This window comes from Miniopterus natalensis, chromosome 1 (genome assembly GCF_054644295.1).
Source record: "Miniopterus natalensis isolate mMinNat1 chromosome 1, mMinNat1.hap1, whole genome shotgun sequence".
Classification (NCBI taxonomy): domain Eukaryota; kingdom Metazoa; phylum Chordata; class Mammalia; order Chiroptera; family Miniopteridae; genus Miniopterus; species Miniopterus natalensis.
Window position 1 is genome coordinate 66391855 of NC_142081.1, and position 21963 is coordinate 66413817.

Here is a 21963-nt window from a genome sequence, read left to right on the forward strand (position 1 = left end):
GACTATGAAAGAGAGCTTCAGCCAAGCCAGAATAACTCCCAGCAGAGGCCTGGATGCCGTCACCTCACTGGGGGGCAGGCTAAGAAAGGCAGTGCTCACAGGCAATGCTCAGTTCAGGCCCACTTTCCACACTAAAAATGACACACGCAGAAACCAAATCCTGCCCGGCCCAGCGTGGCTCAGCAGTTGAGCATCAACCTAGGATCCAGAAGACTCCGTTTCTATTCCTGGTCAGGGCACGTGCCTGGGTTGTGGGTTCAATCCCCAGTGAGGGGTGTGCAGGAGGCAGCCGGTCAATGATGACTCTCTCATCACTTATGCTTCTATCTCTCTCCCTCTCCCTTCCTCTCTCTGAAATCAATAGACATATTTAAAAAAAAAAAAAAGAAACCAAGTCCCAATGGGATAACATATTAGAAAGCACTTGGAAACAAGATATTCATTAAATAAACAGTTCTGATACCCGCTGGTCCTCTCAACACAAAGCATCCCCTGAAAAAGAATACATAAAAATGTTTTCTAGAATCACAACTGCATTTTCCATAATATTGATTCTGCCTAATGTATTTGTAAAAAAAAAAAAAAAGTACTTTATTTCAGTGGAATGAGGCAAGAATCAATGAGGTATTTGTGTTTAAGCTAAATTGAAACCATCTTTGCAATACACCAAAGATTCAAAAATTCAAAGAGCTTTCTTAACTCATTAGGCTCTCACAATAACAGCATTACCTGGGGGAGATCCTATATCACTGGTGGGGAACCTGAGCACATAAAGGTTAAGCTATTTGCGACCCTGGTACAGCTGTTATATCATAAAGTTTTAATGTGGCCCCAGCGCCTCTGAGTCCCAATCCAGTAGTCCAGCTCTGCACTCTGACTTTCAATGATCTCTGACCAATGACAACTTACCTTGCTACAAAGTTGAAAGGGCAAACATGTGGCAAACACCTTCCCCTGCATGCAAATCTGTCAATCACCAAATAAAACTTATGTGTGCTACTGCCACCTCGTGGTCATAGCTTTTTTCCTCGCTCAGCTGGGAAATTTCCCAAAATCTCCTACACAAACAACCCTCACAGTCTTAGGTCAAACTAAGGAGCCACTCAAATTTTGGCTCAATGAGTGAAAGCGTTTCACACTTTTTTTTCCCCCAGGAAAAAATACCAATTTCTTCAATTAATAGAGTCAGACTATTTGTGTCCCATGGCATAACTCTGGAACTTTGCTGACCAAGCCACAACCCAGAATTCCTTCCTCCCTGTCCTCACTTTTGTCTGCTGTCAACTAATGACCCTTGGAAAATACGATTCATTTTTGTCAGTGTCGATGGAAACCCCAAGTTCTCATTAACCTTCACATTTCCCATTATGCTTTTTTATTTCATTGAAGATACCTGGATAGTTTTCATCTCTTCTTGACTCATCTTAGATGCATATCATGGAATTTCAGGGTTGAAAGAAATTTGCTTCTGGTGCTTACATCCCCTCTCCCACTGTCCCAGCCTGTCTCTGACAAAGTCATGCTATAAAGCAGTCTTCTGAAGCAGCCTGGTCCATCCCTGGATAGGTTTCTCTGTAAGACAGTTACTCTCCGTATTGAATTACAATGTGTTTCCCTATAACTTCTAACTATTCCTTTTAATCCCAAACTTTGGGGGTTAAATGGGACAAATTGTGTTGCTCTTAAATGGTTGCCCTTCCTTTGTTCCCGCAGAGTTTTTTGTTCAGCAATTTAAATATCCCAGTTCCTCTGAGCTGCACTCCTCCAAACGCCCTGCAGCTGGCCCCTGTGCTGCTTAAACTGCGGGACCCAGAACAACGAAGGCCTGTGTGCCTGCTCTCTGCAGAATCAAACAGGATGAGATCGTTCCCTCCGTTTACACATTCTGAAGTCACACTATTAGTTGTGGCAAAATGTTGATTTAAATGTTTGGTTTGCTTTTCTCTGGCTGAAATGAGATTAAAAGAACAAATGTACAAAACAAGCGAGGCAACAGTGGACAGTCAAGTACTCATGGAACCGTCATTTAATGCAACATTCCCAACATTACCCGCAGCACACCTGGGGCTGCTACATGCTTAGCATCACGGAAAGAAGCAAATAGATGGAGTGAGCCTTTAAATTGTTTTGTAAATTCTCTGCAATAACTTCTATCCTATTTTTTGGCTTCGTAGAACCCTTTGCTTTTACGTTTCATTTCTAAATCCAGTATCATCTCTTCTGTGGGAAATTTATATATTACTATAAATATGTACCGATACTCCTGCTTATAGTTCATATTCTTTTTTAATTCATTTCTCTATATTTGTATAGTTTATATTCTGCTCCAAGGCTTAAGGCCAGCTTATTCTTCAGCTTAGACCCAGGCCTCAGCATCTCTGCCTTTTCCCCTGGAGGTTGGACCAATTTAGACCTCAGTTAAAGAAACACTCTCTGAGATCAGGCCAAATTTTCTGATTGTTATTTCTACTTGAGGCCACTGGGAAAGCTGGGTAATCCAGGAGGGTCAGAAACAAGCCTTGACACATTTATTAAAAAGCCTATGGGGCCTGGAGTTCAGCGTAAGGCTTGTTGCTCACACAGAGTGCTCTGGGTCACCACCCCTCCAAGATGGGCTGCCGGGGACAGAACAGCCACGGCTCAGGATGTGTTTGCTGCACACTCTCCCTTAGAGGCAGGGGTGTAATTGGTCTTTCCCAAATCAGGAAAGACCCCAGTGCCCTTTACAACTGCATGTAACCAGCCACTTTTTCAAGCTGTTTAAGCAATATGCCCATTGTGTATGCTTCAAATAATTGCTATACTTGGTATTACTTTCCAATATTCACCCCCTTTTGAAAGCCTTCTAAGAAACTTGAATGCAAACACCGTTGTGTTGGTTTTGCTGTGCACTTTCTTCTGCTGCTGAAATGAGAGAACAAGGAGACCAAGGCTGGCTGCACATTCCCGGAGAGAAACCCAAATTTGCACATCTGCCGTCTATTGGACTCTATAATTCTCACACATCAGCTTCAGGTAAGGCATAGCTTAGCTTTTTTTTGGTAATGTCTTTTTTTACCTTCCTCTAAAAGTGTTGTATTTTCTCCAAATAAAATATAAATTAGAGTTAAAAAGGTGAAAGGGATCAAGAAGTACAAATTGCTTGTTGTAAAAATAGTCATGGGATATAAGGTACAGCATAGGGAATATTGTGATGACTATGTACTGCATTAGATGCGTGATCACTTCATAAGATATATAAATCTTTAATCACTATGTTGTACACCTGGAACTAATATAATATTGTATGTCAACTATAATTGAAAAATAATTTTAAAATAAACAAAAATAGTCTAAGATTGAAAAAAAAAGTAAATTAGAATAGCTTCCTGATATTGAAAGTTAGTTAGATTCTCAATTATATAACATAGTCTCCAGAATCAGTACTGGTCTCAAGAAATGTTATATGTGCTTTATTTATAAATATATAAGTAATATATTTAACAAAAATAACAGTATTTTACTTAACCTGAGATGTTAACTGAACCACAAAACCACATGTTCCAGGAAATAAAATGTGGAATGCCAGCTTTATTTTATGCCCTATTACTTGTCCGAGTGACATAAACCAGATTTCCTGACCCCGAATATGGAGCAAAAGAGAATACCAGGCCATAAGAGAAGAACGTTTTCCTACGAAAGTGCATTGACTAACCACGTGGGAAAGAAATGTCAGTTACAGAATATATATAAGCACATTTTCTTTGAGAGGGAGAAATCTAAAGCAGTTCACCTACCTATTTAAAAATAAGAGGGGAAGATTATAAAAACATTCCATGAGAATATTTAAAGATATTGACAATTAGATATAGAAACAGACTGAGAAGACAGCAAAAAACAGTGTGTACACACACACACACACTCTTAGAGTATGATTATAACTTAGCAACAATAAGAAAGCACAGAGCACAAAGCAGAGGGGGTGCAGGGGACATAAAGAAAGATGAAGCAATTCAGAGAGAGGTGGCTTGGATGGCATCGCCTTGAGTAGGCTCCTGTCATGATATCCTCCTGTTTACTTAGATTGAAGGTGTATCCCCATAACAAAGTCCTTGTTGCCTTGCTCTTTAAAAACTTTTTTGTTTTTTTAGCAAACTGGAGATTCCAGTCTTTGCATTCTTTTTTTTTTTTTTTTTTTTTTTTTAGCTTTTTTCTCTGACTGCAACAAATTGTTTCCCTAATTGGTTATGTACAGGGCATGTTCACTGACGGAGACGACAAATATTTAATGAGCACCTATAATATACTGGACACTATCCTAGACTCTGGGAATAATTCAATGAGCAAAATAATGTCCTCCTCTTAGTTCCAGGTGGTTGAGACAGAAAATACATGCTCAGAATAGGATACAATGCCATGTAGTGATGTATGCTTTGAAGAAAACTAAAGCAGGATTGGAAAACAGAGTAGCAAAGATGGGCTAAACTAGGGAGGCCTCTCTGAGTCCCTGATTTTTTCCAGAGATCTGAACGAAGTAAATTAAGGCATGTGAATACTACTGAGGTGGAGAGAGGGGCATTCCAGGCATTGATATAGCCACACTTGACATAGGCAAGTGTCAGGCAGCTGGCATGGCGTCAGGAGAAGGAAGGGTGGTAGGAAGTGAGGGCAGGGAGGAAGACCTCCTTGTCCTCAGAGGCTGTGGTAAGGAACTCAGGGTTTATTTTCAGTGTGTTTAAAAGATCGAAATCAAGTAGTTGACATCATCAGATTTTTTAAACTATCAGATTAGGTACTATGCAGGTCTCTTAGCAAATAATCTGGAAATAGGTAAGTTAAGAGGCTTTGGCAGTAGTTTGAGGCTTTCATGGTACTGGCGACCAAGGTGAAAGCTGATGGGACTGCTAAAAATTGTCCAGATTCTGAATGTTTTGAACATTAAGCCTAGCAGATTTGTTGATGGTTTGGATGTAGAGTATTGCGAGGGGTGGTAAGGATATAGCCAAAGTTTGTGGCCTGAGCAACTGAGCAAATGGAAGTGCCATTTAGTGATGTGACAAAGCAGTAAGAATCAGCCAGCTTGAAGCGGGAAGAATTAGAAGTTTAGGACTGGGCGCGTTATGTTTTAGTTATGTTATATATCGAATGGAGATGCTGAGTAAGAAGTTGGGTGGATAAATCCAGGTTGCAGAAGAGACTTCATAGGTAGGGAGACAAAATTTGACTTCATCTCACATGGTGGTTCTTATGTCAAAGGGACAGATCACTTACAGAGTATATAGTAGGAGAAGGGAAAACATCAAGGATTAGGTCCTAAAAAAGCATTTATAGGTCAGGTCAATCAGGAGGAACCCTAACATAGGAGTCTCAGATTATATATATAGAGAGAGAGAGAGATGGAGAGAGAGAAAGAGAGAGAGAGAAATGAGAATGAATAGTCCATGGACAGTGATATAATTCAAATCTCAGAGAGCTTTCAATGATGTAACACTAGTTTTGTTCTGTTTTGCTCTGTGTGGCAAAATGTGTATAGAGTAGTCATGAGGTACTTCATCGACATCTGATCATTTTCAACTGAGGCCTGAGGCCTGTGCACTGTAGTTAAGGAGAATTTCATTAAAAAGAGAATCATGTTAGCCTGTAGCCTGAACCTTTCATTCGTTCATACCAATTTCATGTAAAACGCTTATTCAAGGTGACAATACATAGAGCTTACTCCTCTTCAGCAACAAATTTTGACCGCAAAGAGGACCAGGTTAAGAATGAACAGCACTTTAGAGATTTGTGTATATGTCACTAAACACTGAGAGAAATTAACAAGGCAAACTGTGGAGTTCCTTTCACGGAGACCTTTCCAAATAAGATCTTGACTGTTGGAATTGACCTTGCTGTAAGCAATCACTGATTAAAAGTCATTTTCCTTACCACTGTTCCAATATTCCTGATGCTACACAGAAAGAAACCCCATCTGAAACCATGCGTGTGATGCCATTGAAGATTACAATTGTAAACAAACTTGCTTTGTGGCCATTCTTGCAATGTTTTCTATTTACACAGAGCTTGAACTGTACAATTGTTTAAACCTCCCTATGTTTGGCCCAGGTTGAGGTTTCTGAATTATGTTAAAAAGCCTCTGAATGGCATCTCCTTGTTTTATGTAGTATTGAGGACACTAAGCAAAGGCAGGTGTTTAATGGACCATGATGGGCACAGCGATCACAATGGTAAGACTGTAAGCACCCACACCCCCACGTTTTTTCATTTTTCTCCCACTATCCCATTGCGGCAAAGAATGCTGAAAACTTTTAAGTAATCTAAAACTGTGGTGCTAACTGAATTGTAAAGGAATTCAGAGAACATCTTAACAAGGAAACTTCTGTAGTCATTTGTAACACAGCAATGTCTTATTATTGCAGTTTTAGGAGAAAAGAAAATGAAAAACCCAGGAAGGAATAATCACTTGGACGCTGTGAGGGTATTTGTTCTTCTTGGATTCCCTTGTACCTGGGAGCTCCAGATCCTCCTCTTCTCACTCTTCTCTGTGATCTACGCTCTGATGCTAATTGGAAACCTTTGCAGCATCTGTTTAGTGAGGTGGGAAGCCCATCTCCACACACCCATGTACACCCTGAGGCCAATTTTTCATTCCTGGAGATCTAGTATGTCATGTCTACTGTCCCCAACGTGCTAGCCAGCTTCCTCTCTGAGACCAACACCATCTCCTTCTGCTGTTTCCTCCAGTTCTTCTTCAAATGTTCAATAATTGGAGAGTAATTAAGTGAATTATCATACATTCAAATTATAGACTATTATACAAATATTAAAAATCATGTTTTGAAATATATTTGATGAGTTGAGAAAATGTTAACATAATGCTGTTAAATTTTTATTTTTCCAAAATAAAAATCTACACAATTGTTTTCAAACTTATTTTGTAATTAAGAAAACACAGGAAAGAAATATACAAAAAATTTCACAGTTGCAATTTTTTAGTAAAATTATGGGTGATTTTGTTCTGCTTCTTGATGTGTTTTACAGATTTATCATGGTAATCTTATTTTTTTCTTATCAAAATAAAAAAAGTTAACTCAAACATCTCAACTTGACAGTGTTAAATAAGGCTTATTCATTATTTATTTATTTATTTATTTATTTTTATGTTTAAAATATTACAGATGTCCTTTTTTCTCCCCATTGACCCATTCCAATCCCCCTCCCCAGTCCCCCTCCCCACCATTGTCCATGTCCTTGGGTTGTGCAGATATGCATATAAATTCTTTGGTTAATCTCTCCTCCTCCACCCATCCGCCCTCCTCCACCCCTCTGAGATTTGCCATTATTTCTAATTCTTCCCTCACAGTGAGGGGAATCTTGCTTCAGGAAATAAAGCTGAATCAACATAATGAGACCTTGGTCTGGAGTCCATGTTCTGCTAGCTGAAGTAGCCACTTAAGAAACTTCAGCAGCTAAATCTGTTTACTTTTTTATAACAGCCATTCTGACTGGTGTGAGGTGGTATCTCATTGTGGTTGTGATTTGCATTTCCCTGATGAATAGTGATATCGAGCATCTTTTCATATGTTTGTTGACCATCTGTGTGTCTTCTTCAAAGAAATGTCTTTTCAAGTCCTCTGCCCATTTTTTAATCAGATTGTTGTTTTTCTTGTTGAGTTGTGTAAGTTTCTTATATATTTTGGATATCAACCCCTTATCAAATACATCATTTGCAAATATATTCTCTCAACCAGCAGGTTAACTTTTTTGTTTTATTGAAGGTTTCCTTTGCTGTGCAGAAGCTTTTTAGTTTGATTTCATCCCATTTGTTGACATGTTTTTACTTTTACTTTTGTAATATCCAAAAAGATATTACTCAGACTTATGTCAGATGGTTTACTTCCTATGTTTTCTTCTACAAGTTTTATGGTTTCAGGTCTTACATTTAAGTCCTAAATGTATATGGACTTAAGTTTGTTTTTGTATATGGTGTAAGAGAGTGGTCTAGTTTCATTTTTTTGCATGAATCTGTCCAACTTTTCCAACCTCATTTGTTGGAGATACTGTCGTTACTCCAACATATATTATTTCCTCCTTGCCATAGACTAATTGACCACATATGTGAGGAGTTATTTGTGGGCTCTCTATTCTGTTGCATTGATCAATGTGTCTATTTTTGTGCCTGTACCATACTGTTTTATTATAGCTTTGTAGTATAGTTTGAGGTTGGAGGCATGATACCTCCAACTTTGTTCTCCTTTCTCAAGATTGCTTTGGCTATTCAGGTCTCTTGTGGTTCCATAAAAATTTTAGGATTATTTGCTCTAGTTCTGAGAAGAATGACATTGGTATTTTGATAGAAATTGCATTGAATCTGTAAATTGCTTTGGGTAGTATGAACATTTTAACACTATTAATCCTTCCTATCCATGAGCATGGTATGTCCTCCCATTTATTTGTGTTCTCTTAAAAAAATTTTTTTTACTCAAATAAATCCACTACTTCAAATGAAAAAAAAAAAAAAGATACTTCAGCAGCTAAAACTGGTTCAGAATCAGTATATTACTGAACACATGCCTTCAAGGACAAAATAGTACAAACATAAAATGTACAAAAACAAATATGTTTTGTATTTCCTATAAATGTTCTTGGAAAATTTATTTGCTGCCTAGAGCTCATGTGGAACACAAGATTCTGTGTCAGTGCAGCATGTGCTGTTTTGGGGACCTCGTTCATGTCCACCTAATCACACTAATGGTATAAACTCATCATATTAGTAAATCAAATGTGACAGAAGTTTCCACTTCTTGGTTTTGTGGTCTCTCCTCAAACCAGTTCTCCTTATATCACCTGCATTTCCTTTTGTCTATTTCAATTCTTTAAACTTCCTCATAGAAAATCACCCCTGATGAATAATCTGAAATTGTGAATAAATTATACATCCACCAATTGATAAATTAAGACCACTTAGTATGTATACATGATAGAAAGTTTTACCAGTACTAAAATAAATAGTTTTAAAGATTGTTCCAACATATGGGTAAAGACTTAAGATGTGCTATTAAATAAGAAAAATAAGATTTTGTTATATTATCATTAGAAATAGATTAGGAATATAAAAAGTGGAGGAAATGCAGCAAGATATTAATAACAATTTGATTTAGAGAATCCAAGTTGGCAGCAGAATAGGTGGAAGTTACACTTACCTCCTTCCAGGACCAAACCAGAATTACAACTTAATTATCAAACAATCAACCTGAATAACCAATTGAAGACTAGCAGAACAGGCGTCTTATAACTAAGGATTAACAGAAGCGACATCAAAATTGGTAGGAAGAGTGGAGACACGAAAGATTTAGCCTGACACCCATGTGCTGTGGTTGAGAATTTGGTAGGATATCTGAGGAGCAAGGGATTTCAGCTCCACCCAGGCTCTCCAGTTTGAAGCACCAGAGCTGAGAAGAGGAATCCTCAAAACATTTAGCTGTAAAAATGTGCAGGGGGTTCTGTTTGCCAGAGAGACATGGGAATCTGCTAGAAACCCAAGCACCCTCTTAAAGTGCCAAGAAACAAAATCTGGTTTGCAGCCACTCACCCAGGGGTCCAGTGGAGGGAAGGCAGCTCAGAGGGAGCTGGAATCATACAGGGAAAGTCTGGTAGTGTGGCTCTAGAGAGATTGTTGGAGAAATAACCACCAAGGTCCCTGTACTGAGTCCTCCCACACTGCCCACAGATGCATTTCCAGGGTGGAGAACTCCCCTCCATAAGGCATCAGTCTAGGGGAATGCTGTAGCTCTATCCTCTCCACTCCCTGTAGCCCCACCCTGCTGAGCTTGCCTGCTGTTGAGGAGTCAGTTGGCTGTGGCAAACCTGGGTCCATGGTGAAGACTTTCTTGGAAGGTTCTGGCAGATATAAACAGAGACTTAATTGTGTGGCTCTAGGGCAGGGGTCATTTTTCCCTCACATGCTCAACCAGTGTCACTGTTTTTGTGCAGAATCCTTCATCTACACAGCAAAATCTTGATCTGTTTTAGCCTAATGTACTCTGCTTGTCTCACTCTGATGACTCTTTGAGACCCTGCCCCACTCAAAGGTCCCCAGGCCCCCAGCCAGTGGTGGTTGGCCTAGGTGTACCCTGAGACTTTGGCTGAGTGGCCTCAGACCCAGCACTGGTGCCAAGTTTGAATCTGTATTAACCTTGTGAACACTACTTACCCTTACCTGGTGACTGAGGACCTACCTCACACAAGTCACTTACCGCCAGAGGTTCTATCAGTGACTGAGCCTAACAGGCAGCTGACAAATACAGACCTTGGGATGCCTTTGTTGACCTGACCCTGGGCTTGGCACTGGTTGAAGCCAGCCTTGGTATACAGCTTGGTCCCTCCCACATGTACCCAGACCCAGCAGAGACAACCACAAACTGTGAATCACTTTGTAACTCCAAACAGGTAGCTCAGGGATGGTCACAGGTAGCATCTGACATTGCCCTATACCAAAGTCCCTCCCAAGAGCCCCAGAACCAACACACACAGTGGCAGGTTTTAGACCACATGAGAGCATGACCCAAGTAGCTCCAAAAGTGGCACACCCAAAGGGAGGTTTCAGCAGGCACCAGACAATGTTGGGGTAAATTCTGCTTCATGGGGTCAGCCCCACACAGTGGTTCATATACTGTCGTCAGGGTAAATCTTCATAGTCAACCAGCTAGAGGGTCAACCCCACCCATAAATGAGCCAACAGTAATCAAAACTCAAGTACAACAGGAGGGCTCACAAAACCCACACAAGAGACATTCTGGAGCACCTAGTTCAGGTGATCAGGGAGACTGAGCCACTGAACTTCACAAAACAATTACGTAAGGCTACCATACCCAGACTTGGAGACATAGCAGATTTACCTAATGTACAAAATCAAATACAGAGAGGCAGGTAAAATGGGGAAACAAAGAAATATGCCCCAAATGAAAGAACAGGAGAAATCCCAGGAAAAGAGCTATAGAGATGGCTGTTGGAAGAAAGGCAGTGATCACACATCAGCTGCTGGAAAGAATTGGATTCTCATTGCGGGCCATTATCAGAAAAGCAAGTTTGCTGTATAGTAAGGATCAGAAGATCTGATCCTGATTACAGAATCTGGGTTGTATCTCCCACCTCATCCTTCCAGACCATCCCCAAAGATCTATAAGATTCCATCTGGCAAAACACTAGGAATTCTTGGAAGAGCAAGAAGGAAAATGATTATTGGTTGAAATAAAAATAGGATTGAATGAGTTCCACAAAGTAAGGCTCTCAAACTCTTGGACAACAATCTGGAGAACTTCAAAAAAACAACTAGAAGCAATATGCAGAGAAGTAAGATGAGAGGGGCCTCATCAGGAAAGAAGACAGCTGGCCCACAGTAGGAGAATCTGGAACCAGCCCTCCCAGGCAGATGGGGGGGAGGGGTCGCTCTGCAGAGAACCCCCTTCAGGATCCATGAGGAAGACAAGAAAGAACAAACAGAAGACTCCTGGAAAGGGAGATGGTGGCAGTACCAGTGAAGCCTTTCAGCCACCTCAGAAGAAAAGGGCCAGGGGCTGACCTCACTGTCAGAAGCAAGGAGGCATTTAAGAATAAGAAGGAAGTTAAAGTTAAAATTCCTGAAGAATTAAAAGCATGGCTTGTTGAGGACTGGTACTTACCTATGAAGCAGAAGTAGCTGTTTCAACTCCTTAAGAAAAATGTAGATGTCATTCTGGAAGAGTATGCAAGCTGCAAGAAATCACAGGGAAATGTCGACAATAAGGAATATGCAGTGAATGAAGTAATCAGGGGAATAAAAGAATACTTTGTGATGTTGGGCACTCAGCTGCTCTATAAATTTGAGAGGTTGCAGTATGCTGAAATCTTGGCTTACCCTGATGCACCAATGTCCCAGGTTTATTGAGTGCCATACTTACTGAGATTATTCATAAGAATCAGAGCAATGTTGGCATGTATGCCCCTTGATGAGAAGAGCCTTTTATTATTGTTGGGCTATTTGTATAATTTTCTAAAATATCTGGCAAAGAATGCTGCATCTCTGTTTGCTGTCAGTGATTACAAAGTGGCTTGGCTGAGTACCACCAGAAAGCCCTGTGAAGGTCTACTGACCACTCACTATTATGTCTTATCTGTAAACACTCTTTTTGTTCTTAGTCTTTTTTTTGTATAATTGATGTTCTTTAAAATTGTTAATGAATAACAGGGTTTATATTTCAGTTTTTCTGGGGGTTTTTTAAACAGAAAAGAAAAAAGAGTACAAGCTCCTTTTCTCATTTCAAAGTTGCTACTAGTGTGTACAGTAAGTAGACAAAGAAAAGACAGTCAGTAGAACATTTTCTTCCCTAGTCAACCACATTGCTTGAATACTGGTGGTTCTGTCCCTTTGACACTACATAATTTTCTAATTATGTGTTAATGCTACATGATAAAATGCACTGATTCTTAGTGCCAAAGGTTCAACTTAATGTATATACCAGAAAATCTATGCACTTGTGCTCTGTTTTTTAATGGTGCTTGAATTAAAACAGCACATTCTCGCCCGGTTGGGTGTGGCTCAGCAGTTGAGCATGGATCTGGGATCCAGGCGATCGGGGTTCAGTTCCCAGTCAGGGCACATGGCCAGGTTGTGGGCTCAATCAATGACTCGCTCATCATTGATGTTTCTATCTCTCTCTCTCCCTCTCCTTTACTCTCTCTGAAATCAATAAAGATATATTTTTTAAAAATAAAATAAAATAAAACAGGCCATTCTCTACAAGTCTATCTGTGTTGTTTCTTGGGCATTCTACCTTTTCTCAAATTGTTGAAGGATGGTGGTTTGTCTCATGGTTTTTGTGTTTGAGTCTAATGCATGTTCTAACATGACAGAGGCAATGCATTATTGTGTAGCCATGGTTTTCTGGAGAAGTTGATATTTTAGGAACTTTATTTCAGATCTTAAATAAAATTTATTTTAAAGCAAGTAAAAAAAAAACAAAAACCCCAAACCTAAATATAATGGAGGCAAGCAATCTACCAGATACAGAATTCAAAACAATGGTTATAAGGATGCTCAAAGAACTTAGAGGAAAAATGGATGAGCTGAATGAAAACTTAAACAAAGAAATAGTAAGCATTAAAAAAGGACATAGAGACCATAAAAAAGAACCAGTCAGAAATGAAGAATACAATATCTGAAATAAAAAATACACTAGTAGGAATCAGCAGCAGGTTAGATAAAGCATAGGATCAAATCAGTGATTTGGAAGATAAGGTAGCAGGAAACACCTACCCAATCAAAGCAGCAAAAAGAAAACATGATTTTTAAAAATGAGGGTAGTTTAAGGAACCTCTGTGACAATATGAAGTGTAACAACATCTGCATCATAGGGGTACCAGAAGATGAGAGAAAGCAAGGAGTTGAAAAAGTATTAGAAGAAATAATGATTAAAACTTCACTAGGAAGAAGACACACAAGAAAAAGACACATAAGTCCAAGAAGCACAGAGAATCCCAAATAAAATGAACCCAAAGAGGACCACACCAAGAAATATCATAATTAGAATGGCAAAGGTTATAGACAAAAGGAGAATCTTAAAAGCAGCAAGAAAAAGATAGTTACCTACAAGGCGCTCCCATAAACTGTCAGCTGATTTCTCAACAGTAACATTTCAGGCTAGAAGGAATTGGCACAAAATATTCAGTGATGAAAAGCAAGGACTTACAACCAAGACTACTGTACCCAGCAAGGCTATCATTTAAAACTGAAGGAGAAATAAAGAGCTTCCCAGACAAGAAGAAGCTAAAGGAGTTCATCACTACCAAACCAGTTTTACAAGAAATGCTAAAGGCACTTCTTTAAGAAGGGGGGAGGAGGGGGGAGGAACATAATTATAAAGAATAAAATGGGAATACATAACTACCAATAATCAGTTTAAGTGTAAATGGCTTAAATACTCCAATCAAAAGTCATAAGGTAGAGAGTAGGCTGACAGCTCTTGGCGGTGGGGGCAGGAGTTTCAGGGGATGGATAGGGGGTGCAGGGAGTGAGCAAAAAAGAAAAAAGCAGAAGAGAAAAAAATTCATAGACATGGAGAACAGTGTGGTGATTACTAGGGGAGGAGGGAGTGGGAGAAGGTGGAGGAGGATATGGGGTATAAATGGTGATGGAAAAAATAAAATAAGTAAAATTCTTAAAAAGTTGGTCCACAAATATAAAAATCAGTTTTTATGGCTTACTTTGCTTTTTTTCTGGTGCATGTACTGAAAAACCATCCCAAAGCATTCTTTTTTTCCAAAGGAAATCAAGCTATTCTATAACTGAGGACTTATGTGTTATTACTTGGATTCAAACTTACTATTTTGGAATGTTGCTTAAAACTATAGAGGGGTGTTAAAAAGATACTTAATCTTCCTTAGGAAAGTTAATTATGAATGTAGATATTTAATCATTCTGTGATAACAAATATGCAATTTTAATATTAAAAAAATGACAGATTAGAGAGCAGATTGACAGCTCTTGGGATGAGGAGTTTGGGGTGCAGGGGGTGAGCAAAAAAAAAAGAAGAGAAAAAATTCATGGACACAGAGAACAGTGTGGTGATTCCCAGGGTAGGGAGGTGGGAAAAGGTGGAGGAAGGTATGGGGGAATAAATGGTGCTGGAAGGAGACTTGACTTGGGGTGGTGAACACACAATACAGTATACAGATGATATGTAGTAGAACTGTGCACCTGAAACCTGTATAATTTTGTGAACCAATGTTACCCCAATAAATTTCATAAAAAAGAAAAAAGATAGAGAGTGGCTGAATGAATAAGGAAACAAGACCCATACATATACTGTCTACAAGAGACTTACCTCAGAATGAAAGACACACACAGACAGAAAGTAAAGGTATAGAAAAAGATATTTTATGCAAATGAAAAAAATATATGGGGTAGAAAAACTTATATCATACAAAATAGACTTTAAAATAAAGACTATAATAAATGACAAAAGGGGACATTACATAATGATAAAAGGAATCAATCCAAAGAGAGCACATTACCCTTGTAAACATTTATGCACCCAACCCAGGAGCACATAAATATATAAAGCAAATATTGGTGGGCATAAAAGTAGAGATCAACAGTAATACAGTCACAGTAGGGGATTTTAATCCTCCATTGATATCAATGGATAGAGGCCACAACAAGGAAACAGTGGCCTTAAATGACATACTACACCAGGTGGGTTTAATTAATATTTTTAGAGCATTTCACCCAAAAGCAGGAGAATATACATTTTTTCAAGTGTAAATGCAATATTTCCCAGGATATACCACATGTTAGACCACAAAAAAAGTCTCAATAAATTTAAGAAGATTGAAATCATATCAAGCATCTTCTCCAACCACAAGGGTAAGATACTAGAAACCAATTACAAGAAAAAAATTGAAAAATATACAAATACATAGAGGCTAAATAACATGTTACTAAACAATGAATGGGTTTAGCAATGAGATCAAGGAAGAAATCAAAAGTTACCTTGAAACAAATGAAAATAAAAACACAATGATTCAAACTCTATAGACACAGCAAAAGCAGTACTAAGAGGGAAATTCATAGCATTACAGACCTACTTCAAGATATAAGAAAAATCTCAAATAAATAATCTTACCTTACACCTAACGAAATTAGAAAAAGAACAACAAACAAAGCCCAAAGTGAGTAGAAAGAAGGAAATAATAAAGATCAGAGTGGAAATAGACAAAATAGAGTCTAAAAATACATGCATCCTGTGTTCATTGCAGCATTACTCACAATGTCCAGGATGTGGAAACAACTTAAGGGTCCATCTACAGATGAATGGATAAAGAAGATATTGGATATACATACAACAGAATATTATTCAGCCATAAGAAGGAAATCTTGCCATTTGTGACAATACAGATGGACCTTGAAGGCATTATGTTAAGTGAAATAAGTCAGACAGAGAAAGACAAATATTGTGTTGTATCACTTGTCTTTAGAATCTAAAAAAGTTGAACGAATAGAAACAGAAAACAGATGTGTGGTTGACAGTGGGTGTGTGGTATGGGAAATGGGGAAATGTTTACCAAAAATACAAACTTTCAATTATAAAATTAATAAGTTTGTAGAATCTAATGTACATTATGGTGATTGTCAACAACACTGTATTATATAAAGTTGCTAAAAGAGTACATCTTAAATATCTCACCACAAAAGAGAAATGGTAATTCTGTGAGGTGATGGATGCGTTAGCTAATGCTATGGTGGCAATTATTTCACTATATATGTGTATCAAATACATCTTAAACTCACACATTGTTATATGTCAATTATATCTCAATAAATCTAAAAATACTTTTTAAATTAAAAAAGAAGAGTATGATGAAGTACAGATGTTATACAAAGAAGAAATGGAGATAACAGACTGAGTACCATACAGGGGCATTCTCCCCCATTTACACTAGTCCAGCACACCAGCCTCCCGGTTCTCCTCCTGATGAGACAAATGCACTCCTACTTCCTGTTCCTAGCATTATCTCTTCCTTCTGCCTAAAATCCCTCTTGATATCCTCTTGGTTTGTTCCCTCATTTTTTTAAGCTTCTGCTCAAATGCTAATGTCTCTGTTAGGCTTTCTGTAAAACCCTATTTAGAAGTCCAAGTCCTGCCCATTTCCACTCCATGCCATTCCTGCACTTCATTTTTCTCAAATTAAAAAATATATAATTATAATAAAAATTATAATTCACTTATTTATTTATTCATTTCATTTTTTGAAATTGTTTCTCACCTTCAATTGAATTGTTCTGGGTAAGCAGGATTTTTTTTTTCTATTTTGTTTACCTTGCTATATCCCTGGTGTCCGTTAAGTACTCTATAAACATTATTGAATAACCCTCAGCCAGTTTTAGCACTTAAAATGTCATTTTTCTAATGGCTATCATAAAATGGCAACTGAAATGTCTCTAAATAACAAATTTGAGAATATTGATTGGTAAATAATTGTTTCTCTTCAAAATAGAAACAGGGACTCTAATGGTACATCATCTTATTGTAGCTATTACAGCTCTATTACCATTTAATTATTCGCTACGGCCCCTTTGCAATGCCTGGTTAGTAGCAGCACAAGAGAAGAGAAAAACCTTGTTCTGTAAATGCATTATTCCTTGGGGAATAGCAGGGCTTGGGATTTCATTGTAAGTAAACAAAATTAAAAAACTCTCTCATCAGGGGAGAGGGTCCTGAATCTCAAAAGGCATGACAAGGAAATAAGTTTAAGTAATACCTTCATCTGGGCTTTCATCTTTACCATAAATATGAGTTTTTAATCTTTAGTTTACTCTTTGCTAGTAATGGAAGGTTACAAACTGGATCATCCAATTCTCCAGAAGTCCCTCACACGCTTTTCACTCGGTGGGGTAACATTTTATTCCCACTCTCTGACTTTTCTTCTCAGCATGTATCCAAGGAGTGAGTTAAAACTTTGCATTCCCTATTATAAGAAGTGAATTTTCTGCATAAATGGATTTGCCAGAAAGTGCTTCCTTCTTGCTCTGAAAATGTAAATACCTGGTTAAAATCAAATTCAGACAGAAAAGTTTGAAAATATTAATTTTTCTCATTTCTCTGAATCTTGGGAAATACATTTATAAAGCTTTCTTATCCTTTTTAAATATTAATGAGTATTGTTTACAAAGAGGCCTGGGGATTTTGTGTGAAAGTGTGTGATAAATTTCTGGAGGTGGATTTATTATCAATATCACAATCAATTTTGTTACTAGTTCAATAGAGAAAATATGACAAATCTCTGATACCACTCTTACATCCTACCTCTCCAACACATATATTGCTCTTAATTACATGTAGCACTAATTTAACATGTCTTAGTTTTATGTGAAATGACTTTTCCTTAAATGTCAAAACCATTCGATATCCGTGTGCTTTCTGTTTCTTGCATATATAGGATCTTCTTTGGATTGTGACTATATACTCCCAAGAAATACTGTAAGAGGAGACCAAATCAGGGTGAGTATTGACACTAATTTGATATACCACTATTAGGGTCCAATTATGGGTGAAAATAACTAAGCGTGCTTGAAGTGGGGTACAACAAGGTATCAGGACACAGGTCAGAGTGTAAGAGAAAAATTAAATGATTCAAAAATTAAAAATTCAGTCAAATGAGTTATGAATATAACAGCTAAGACTGTGTGGCAGCTAAGTGAGATTTTCTTCAATAAAAGCAGCAGAATAATCTGGGGGTATTTTTGGAACATCTATTATTAATTGCCTCTTACATTAACATTGATATTATGCCTTTTTTCTCTTTGCTTCTGTCTAGTTTGTACTCACTATATATACTTAAGTACAATTTAAATATTCTTAAGTTAAAGGCACTTTATTTTTCAAACCTAGCAAATGGTCAAGATTCACTAGCTCCATAGCTTGCTGTCTCTGGAGAAGATGACATTTATTCTTTTTCAGATACTGTACAGCAGCCTCAGCTGAGAAAAATCATACAATTATTCTCAATAAAAAATCCTAAATAAATTTTTTAATCTACTCCACAATCACAACAGATCAAGGGGAAATCTATGTTTTCTGGGACAAAATACACACACACACACACACACACACACACACACACAAAACCTCTTACACTTTGATAAATTCTGGTGCCTGCCCTGCATTGCCACCTGGTATGATGTGATTGCTATGGGAAACAAGCAGACTGACCTACCATGTTGCTTTCAGACTTGATACAATCTGCATAGCCCCAAGGGCAACGAGAATACATAAACAGCAGTTCTTCCACTTTAGATGCCGAACATAAAAGCCAAGAGTAGGCTTCCGAGGAAACAAGATGTATAAAAGCTCTGAGTAACAACAAACTGGGAGCAAGGGGAGAGCAGAAATGAGTGAGGCATTTCATGTTTCATGGTTGGCTCAAAAGAAAATGCTTAGAATGGATATAAAAGTGTACCAGAGATATGCGAAAAAAGAGAAAAAAGACCAAACATAGAAAGCAGCTATGAAAGTAATATGGAAATACCATGCACGCAAATCAAAACAATTTTTCTCTACTTCACAACATTTTTTGGACTAACATTGGCGAACTCTAGTCACATTCAATAGTCCGGTCACTCAGAGCAGTGTTCTCCCTAAATCAGATGCCCCAAGTGGCATGTTTAGTTCTGACATTCACAGGAGACTTTTTCAAAGTTTTCAACCAACAAATTTTAGGTGCCAAAGTGTAAGGCTCTTCCCCATGGTGTGGAGCTGAATTCAACAGCTGGATAGAGAGAAAGCATGTCTTGTATACCAAACATGTGTTGGGTATGGTCATATAATATCCCATCTATGCTGGACCCAGAGAGCCCTTTGGGTCATCACTCTACAATGCCATTAACAAGCACAAAGAGGACTATTCCTTGTGCCCTTTCACTGTGTCTCAGTGAGACAGAACCTTTTGAAATATCTTAATGTAAGTAGTATTTTATTTGGTATTATTATCAATATTAGTAATTATAATAAACTACTTTTGTCTAATGCTTTGGAGAGAAATTTTACATACACAGATTTGCATGTACTATAATCTATATGGTAAACAGATGAGAAAATAAATAGAAGTAACATACTCAAAATTACAAATTTAGTACTGGTGTAATCCAGTATCCTGACCTGGTTTCATGATTGCCCCAAGCCATGTTTTCACTTATTTGCATCTTATCAAAACAAAGTCATACTCTTGGGAACAGATGGTGATGATCACAGTTTTGTTGCTTTAACAGAAATCTCATTGTATATTTTTAAAAATTGTAAAGAATTTGGTGTTTTCAGGAAGAACCAGCACACTCCATTAAAGTGCAGTAACCAATGTCATCTCCATGTCTTCCAGACTAATGAATGTGTCCAGCAGAGAACCCACCCACTCTGTGAGTCACTTTATCCTCATGGGCTTTCCCTCGAGCCCAGAAAGGCAGCTCCTCTACTTCGGGCTGTTCTCGGTAGCCTACACCTTGACCCTGATGGGGAACGCAGCCATTGCCTGCGCTGTGTGGTGGGACCGGCGCCTTCACATCCCCATGTACATCCTCTTGGGGAATTTCTCTTTCCTGGAAATATGTTATGTCACCACGACCATCCCTAACATGTTGGCCAACTTCCTCTCCACGAGCAAGGCCATCTCCTTTGTGAGCTGTTTTGCACAGTTCTACTTCTTCTTCTCTTTAGGGTGTGATGAGGGCTTCTTCCTTTGCATCATGGCTTTTGACAGGTACCTGGCCATCTGCCGTCCTCTGCATTACCCACATATCATGACTAAACAGCTATACACTGGCCTCATCGTCTTTGGATGGTCATGTGGGTTCATGCTCTTCCTAACCCCAGTTGTTCTCATTTCACAGTTGCCCTTTTGTGGCCCAAACACCATCAACCATTTTATCTGTGATCCTGTCCCACTGATGATGCTGTCCTGTTCAGAAGACATGACTACACAGTTCATTTACTCTACATTCAATGCTATTTTCATAGTTGGCACATTTCTCTTTGTCCTTTGCTCCTATGCTCTGGTGATTCTGGCTGTGCTGCGAATGCCCTCAGCAGCGAGCAAACACAAGGCTTTCTCCACCTGTGCGTCTCATCTGGCTGTGGTGATCCTGTTTTTTGGCTCTGTTATTGTGATGTATGTGAGTCCTGGATCTGGACACTCAGTGGAAATGCAGAAAATTGTGACCTTGTTTTATTCTGTGATAACACCCCTGTGCAATCCTCTGATTTATAGCCTCAGGAACAAGGAGATGAAGGCTGCCCTAAGGAAAGTCTTTGGGACTAAAATACCTGTTCATAAAACATAAATCAGAGGTAAGAGTAAAGTAAGTTCCATCACAGCTTATCTTAATAAGTTATAAGCAAGATCTTTTTCTAGAGAATGCAGTAGTTTTGGTTAGGGAACAGTAAAGCCCATTGTCATCTTAAATATCACTCACTACATATGGATTAGTCTTACTTAAGAAATAAAATTTTCTAAAGAAAATTGAATTCTTTATATATAATTGTTTAATTTTTATTTATTTATTTTTTATTAGATATGTAATTTCTTTTCTTTCTTTTTTTTTAAAGTTTTTTTATCTTTATTGTTGAAAATATTACAGCTGTCCCCTTTTTACCACCATTGATCCCCTCCACCCCACATCTACCCCACCCCAAGGCCTTTCCCAGACCAGTGTCTGTGTCCATGGGTTATGCTTATAAACATGTAAGTTCTTTGATTAATCTCTCCCCATCCACTCTCCCCTCCCCACCTTCCCTCTGAAATCCCTCAGTCTGTTCCATGATTCTATGTCTCTGGGTCTATTTTGTTCATCAGTTAATTTTTTTCATTAGATTCCACATATGAGTGAGATCATGTGGTACTTGTCTTTCTCTGACTGGCTTATTTCACTTAGCATAATACTTCCCAGTTCCCTCCATGTTGTCCCAAAGAATAAAAGATCCTTCTTTTTTATAGCTGAATAGTATTCCATGATGCAAATGTCCCACAGCTTTTTTATCCACTCATCTACTGATGGACAGTTGGGCTGTTTCCAGATCTTAGCTACTGTAAATTGCACTACTATGAACATAGGGGTGCATAAGTTCTTTGTGATTGGTGTTTTGGGTTTCTTAGGATATATTCCTAAAAGTGGGATCACTGGGTCAAATGGTAGGTCAATTTTTAATCTTTTAAGGAAACTCCATACTGCTTTCCAAAGTGGCTGCAGCAGTCTGCATTCCCACCACCAATGCACTAGGGTTCCCTTTTCTCCACACCCTCCCCAGCACTTGTAGTTCGTTGATTTGTTGATGGAGCCATTCTGACAGGTGTGAAGTGGTACCTCATAGTGGTTTTAATTTGCATCTCTCTGATGATTAGAGACATTGAGCATTTTTTCATATGTCTCTTAGCCATCTGTATGTCCTCTTTGGAGAAGTG

General features: G+C 38.3%; 1 protein-coding gene and 1 pseudogene across 1 annotated transcript; both read left to right on the plus strand.

The window, feature by feature from the left end:
- The first annotated feature begins 11231 nt into the window (after positions 1-11231).
- On the plus strand, positions 11232-12096 carry LOC107527035 (mortality factor 4-like protein 2; annotated as a pseudogene).
- A 7780-nt stretch (positions 12097-19876) lies between these two features.
- On the plus strand, positions 19877-20845 carry LOC107526999 (olfactory receptor 11G2-like). The gene has a single exon (XM_016199626.2). The coding sequence runs from the start codon at positions 19877-19879 to the stop codon at positions 20843-20845; it is 969 nt and encodes a 322-aa protein (XP_016055112.2).
- Positions 20846-21963: the final 1118 nt, after the last annotated feature.

Coding starts and splice junctions, on each gene's coding strand:
- LOC107526999 (XM_016199626.2), top strand. CDS start 19,877: ATGTCTTCCAGACTAATGAATGTGTCCAGCAGAGAACCCACCCACTCT.